Here is a 5,900-nt window from a genome sequence, read left to right as displayed (position 1 = left end):
ATCCAACTGAATGCAACGGAAGAATTATTCAATTTTTTTCTTCAATTAATGACAAAGTAAAATTAAAATTCCTAACAATTATTGCCTCAACCTTACTATTTCAACAAAATCAAATAGAAAAGAGAAAGAGAAGAAGCATTGAACATAAGGGGCAGGTAATAGTAATGTAAGCTTTAGTAGACATAAACTTTAAAGCCTCACAACTTTCACAACCAACATAAGATGAAATGGCATAACATGGAATTCCTTTCCTTTCACAATATGTGGTTACACAAGTTGGGCAATGCATTTGAAAGAATCAAAGCAAGAAGAAACTTGTTACAATTGTGATCAAATACTTCTTCCTCTATCCAATCTTGCCATATTTTTCCTTTCTTTTCTCTTAAAAAAGAAGGGAAAAAGGTGATAAATATTTTTTTTTGGGAAAAAAAAGATAAAAAAAAATGGCAGTGAGGATTTCTTCAAACCCTCAAGTTCAAGGAGTGTTTCAAGCTTCCCACATGAAGAAGATGCTCTCCCAAGGCGACTTTTCGGTTGCCCTTCTCATCCACGACACTCAAATGCTTGCAAACATCGACGTTGAACCTTACCAGCCCTTCGCCCTGTGGTTCCAAATGCAGTTTTTGGAACCCTAGCAAGTGTTTTTGAGGTGCATTATGAACTTGCGGGGGGCTAGAAAACAAGAAAACAGTGTGACTTCCACTCATATGCCCTACGTTTTTCACTCTCACGTGAATGTCAAACCCTAAGTTCTTGCACGTATGGTCAACAACATCGATGGACTTACACATTGATGAACGACAAACGTGCCCTTCTTCCAAGGGCACGGACACAAGCTTTGGTGCTCTAACTAGGTTATGGTTGAATGTGGAGTAGCTCAGTCCATCCCCGAATGAGAAGACCGTTGGTCCCTTATAGAAACGATATGTTCGACCAGGGTAGCCTGTGTCAGGGTTCGGTCTCATGTGCATGTCTGTCATGTTAACCTTGTCTGCATACGATTGTGGATACCAAGTCATTGGTAGTCTTCCACCTACAACCCGGTAAATTAGCTGTTGTTAGAAACCGTAAAACAGATTGTGAAACATGTGGAAAAATAAAAAAGTCAAGCCCAATAATGTACAAATTTTACAAGGTCTCGAGATAAATTGCTCATGCCATGTGCCTTAAAGTTACCCTTTTTTGTTATGTTAGGATTAGGAAGGCTTACTTGGATTGTAATAACCAAATATCACATCAGCAATTGCAGCTCCACCAGCCTCTCCGGGGAAACCAACCCATAGAATGCTAGTAACTTTTGGATCATCTTTAGCAAACTGAACATCCATTCCACCTCCAGACATTATGACAAGAATCACAGGTCCCTTTGACACTTTTGCAACCTCTGTTACCAGAAGTTGCTGCTGCCCTGGAAGAGTAATATCCACCCGGTCCAGGCTCTCTCGCTCGATTGATTGATCTGAACCCATAACCAGAACAACAGCATCAGCCGCTGCTGCTATTTTCTTGGCAGCATCCACTTGAGCAGAGCCACACGACACATCTGCACAGCCTGGCTGATAGACTGTGGCCGTAGAGGCTGTCAGGCCTTGCAACGGAGTCGTGTACTTGCATGGAGTCCCTGTGAATCATTGAAAATTAAGTGATACTAAAAACTAGAAGAAAATTTTCATTCATGAGACCACTGATTGAAGAGGTGGGAATACCTTCATAACTGCCTAACATGGTGTGTGTTACATTAGCATTGGGACCGATTACTGCCAAGGACTTGATGGTTTTGGGGGACAATGGCAATGACCCTTCTGTGTTCTTGAGCAAAACGATCCCTTCTCGTGCAACTTCACGTGCAAGTTCCTGGTTTGCCGTTGTGCACACATCTGTCGGGCCAAGATTTCCATACAGTTGCTTGCTCGGGTCACCATCGAAGAATCCCAATCTCATCATCGTCGCAAAATTGTTTGACATGGCGCCGTTAATGACTGTTTCATTGAGTAGTCCACGGTCTACAGCAGTTTGAGTGAACTTGCTCAGGAAATCTCCACAATTTAGATCCAAACCTGCATGACAGAGTGATAATCATCTCCCTTTAGTAATAGCTAAGGAAGTGATAAACTCTGATCAGTCTGTTTGATCAATCAAATCTGCAAACCTGAGTTCATAGCCAAAGCAACAGTCTCCTCTGGTGTTTTGGTATACTTTTGGGTATAAAACATCTCATTCAATGAATCACAATCTGTAACAATGTACCTGCACAAACAAAAAACACAATGAGTATCTCTTTTAGTGTTATGTCCCGTTTTCTTAGGCAATAAATGTTCGACAATTTTCCATTTTAGGGCAAATGCAATAGATACCCGTTCAGCTTCCACTGGCCTCGAATCACACCATATAACAGGTCAGGGTCACCACAAGTCGGCTTGCCGTTGACTTGATTATACGAACACATGACGCTAGCAACATTTCCATCAAGAACGCAACTCTTGAACGGTGGCTGGAACGTGTCGTCCAAATCTTGCTGTGTTACCTAAATCATACACAACATATTAAGAAAAAAAATCCCATTTTGTGACAAAACCAGAGAAAAATCATATCGTTACAATTGTTCTTGTCCATCTACCAGAGCATTGAAATTGTATCTCTGTATCCCTTTCCAATTATCCACATCATAAGCAGTGTAATGTTTACAGCATGCAGCAACTTTGAGTCTGTCTTTATCTCCGTCATCTCTTTCTTGCAGACCTCTTACATATGCTGCCCCGTATTTGCTGGAGAGCAAAGGGTCTTCTCCGGCAGTTTCTTGGCCTCGTCCCCATCTGGGATCACGAAATATGTTGATGTTTGGTGACCAGAATGTCAATCCAGCTAATCCGACGTTGTACATTGCTCTGGCCTCTGTGGAAACCACCTGAAGACATCAAAATTGTCAATGCTTGATTACCTAATACAGTTGTGATCTTAAAGATTAGTTGCAACTTTTGTCTAATCTAATGTTATCATACAGCCTAGCTAAAGTGTTCATCACTATGGGCAGAGGTTCTAAGGCTATTACTATAGGAAACGAAATTAGGGGACCCGTAAATCATGCTTGCAACAACAACGGTGACATATCTTCATTTGTTGACCAGTCTTAATCAGATCAACCTTAATTTCAAGGCCGAGATTTATTAAAGCAAGAAAGCAGTGAGCTTTGATGATTCACAATCCAATAATGAGGAGTCCACCTACTTTGGAAAAGCAACTTAAACAATTCACAATCAACTACTTTATTGCTGGATAGGTGTTGTGATTGATACATTCAGCATAACATCGTCTGTAATACGACAACATAGCATGCATACAAGCTTGCCGTCCGCATCTGCATCTGCCTATAACGTAACCAGTGCCCTTAATATAAAGTTTAAGATAATAATATGATGGTGACATACGTCGTAACGTAATTGCCTTCCAGATTTACATGAATATCTCGCAAGAAACCGCGTATCGTTTTCAAAAACTCAACAAGAAAATGGATGTGTATACAGAAACAGAGAGCTGAGTGAAGTGAAATCCCAGAAAATTATGACTTTGTCAATTATGTTTGAATGTTCTTGAACAGAAGGGATGTAAACAAAGATAATCCTAACATCATCTGTCGGCTTAAAGAGCAATGCTAATGAAATTCACTTCAGAAACAGATCCAGATGCATAAATTCATCAAACAACCACTGCAAAGAATTTAGATCCATTGAAATTAACATTGGAGACTTCCTGAATTGGACGAAATTAAAGACATTACTGATGGAGACAACAGAACCTACATTTTCTCGTGCACCAGTTTCTAAGATAGCAAGAATTCACAGAGAAAAACACAGAGTAAAAACAATCAACAGGGCCGAAAAATCAAAGCAGGTGAAGTAAAAACAGAAGGGTTGTGAAGAATGAAGCCGGAAAATCAAAATGCATGATTAAAACAAATGAAGCAAAACCATTTTACCTTTCCAATGATTTCGAACAGGGACTCATTGAAAGTGGCGGCAGTGAGAATGACCTGAGGGAAGCTAGTGGCGCCAGGAACCAGGCCCGAAAACTTGGTTCCAGGCCCGACGTATGAAACTCCATGTAAAGCCTCAGACCACCACTGGTAATCGGGTATGCCAAGCCTACTCACTCCCTTTGCAGTGTTCACAAGCCACCCGATTTTCTCCTGCAATGTCAGCCTGCCCACCAAATCAGCCACTCTGGATTTCACGTCCAATGACTGGTCACAGAAACTGAAATTCTTGAGCCCGGGATTGTTCGACACATCGCAGGCGAAAGCGGGCTTTGTCTGAGCAAAAACGGGCCTGGAAATGAGCAGACTGACGCAGAGGATAGAGAAAGAGAGGAAAAAAGAGTGGTTTGCAGGGGCCATTGATTGAGTTGCTTATGACCTCCTGCCAAGAACTGAAAAGCAAAACCAAAAAAAAACTGAAAATGGGGGTGTGAGTGAAGTGAATGTAACAGGAAGCAATCTTGAGAAGTGGAATTTATAGAGGTGATATAAAGATTATGGGATTATTGTAGACATGTTTGTTTTCTTGCAACCCGTGATGGATAAATGCAATATATACACTTGGGGTCCATTAAATATCACCTTTTACACCAGGGAATCTCTCTCTCTCTCTCAAGAAAACTCCAAGATCTTGAACACAAAGGCAGGACTGTATGAGTCCGTGAAAGATTATGTTTTCTATTATATAATTTTACGATTTTCAATGAGAATTCGGCTTTGTTTGCAGACAGGGAAAGAGTTATCTTCCAGCTTTTCTTTGATATATAAATATATATATATATATATATATAAAGAATTGAATGCCGGTTAAAAAATGGCGAAATGGGACGGTGATAGATACAGTTTTGGTGTGTATCTATCAATCTATATATATACCCATGATCGGTACGAGTGGGTTGGGACGCTGAGTTCAGTTCTTTTAACGTTTGTTTCAGTATAATTGGATTGAATTCTCTACTTTAAGTACTTTTTTTTGTATTTTTTATTTTATTTAATATTTAGGATAAATTACAATAATTTTCTAAAATTTGATATGACTACGAATACCTTCTTTTTATTTGAAAAATTACAAATACATCTATGATATTGATAACATTATGTAAATCTTGAATAGGAGTATTGAATTATCAACTTTTCTCTTAATGTTTTTTTTTTTTTAAAATGAAAGTTTCTAAATAAATTGGATAAGGTGTATGGAAAAAATTGAAACATTCTAAAAGACTTGTCCACTTAATTCATAAAAAAAATTCATAAAAGTTTTAAAAATAAATAAAATTATAATTTATAATTCACATATGCATTTTGTTCAGTTTACCACAAATATAGATGAAAATTTAACATAGATTAACAGAGTAAGGTAGTTGGTGGACGGCTGTTAAAATCAAGGGTATTAATAATTTTTCAAACAAAAAATTAGTATTAGTATAATTATATCAAACCTGAAAGAAGCTCGTTGTGATTTACCCTAATATTTATTATTATAACACGTAATATTTTTATACATATAATCCAATTAAAAAATACAAATCCATACATGATTAAAGATAGAGCATGTCATAAATATTAGAAAAATTGTTACTTACCAAATGATGTAAATTATTCAAAAAAAAATAAACAATTATATTATTATAGATATTTAAGGGTATAATAGTCATTTCAAATTTAAATATTGTAAATTTACAAACTGTCATTTCTGATAAATATATGTAGTATAATTATGAAAAACATACAATTTACCTCCTGTGATATAAGAAATGAGTAAAAATCCTTTTACGAAAAATAAAATAGTAAATTACCTCTTGTGGTTTGAAAATTGAAGCAAATTACTCCCTTATCAAATCGTTGATAGAAGAATAATTTGTTTCATTTT

General features: G+C 37.4%; 1 protein-coding gene across 1 annotated transcript; it reads right to left on the bottom strand.

The window, feature by feature from the left end:
* Positions 1-204: 204 nt before the first annotated feature.
* On the bottom strand, positions 205-4,740 carry LOC105172593 (beta-xylosidase/alpha-L-arabinofuranosidase 2). Its single transcript, XM_011094105.3, has 7 exons — positions 3,974-4,740; positions 2,618-2,905; positions 2,355-2,524; positions 2,150-2,247; positions 1,707-2,057; positions 1,211-1,621; positions 205-1,033 (listed from the first exon to the last, which is right to left on the bottom strand). Exons 1-7 carry the CDS (start codon positions 4,388-4,390, stop codon positions 462-464), a joined length of 2,307 nt encoding a protein of 768 aa, XP_011092407.1. The 5' UTR covers positions 4,391-4,740; the 3' UTR covers positions 205-461.
* Positions 4,741-5,900: the final 1,160 nt, after the last annotated feature.

This window comes from Sesamum indicum, linkage group LG10 (assembly GCF_026168435.1).
Source record: "Sesamum indicum cultivar Baizhima isolate 11 linkage group LG10, ASM2616843v1, whole genome shotgun sequence".
NCBI lineage: Eukaryota > Viridiplantae > Streptophyta > Magnoliopsida > Lamiales > Pedaliaceae > Sesamum > Sesamum indicum.
The sequence above is the reverse complement of the archived record's forward strand: the minus strand, read 5'-3'. Positions and strand labels throughout refer to the sequence as shown.

Bases quoted from the DNA above. Each gene is read 5' to 3' on its own strand.
- LOC105172593 (XM_011094105.3), bottom strand. From the start codon at position 4,390: ATGGCCCCTGCAAACCACTCTTTTTTCCTCTCTTTCTCTATCCTCTGC. The intron at 2,525-2,617 runs GTAGATGGACAA...TGTATGATTTAG, and splicing joins GATACAATTTCAATGCTCTG to GTAACACAGCAAGATTTGGA. The intron at 1,034-1,210 runs GTAAGCCTTCCT...ACCGGGTTGTAG, and splicing joins ATTTGGTTATTACAATCCAA to GTGGAAGACTACCAATGACT.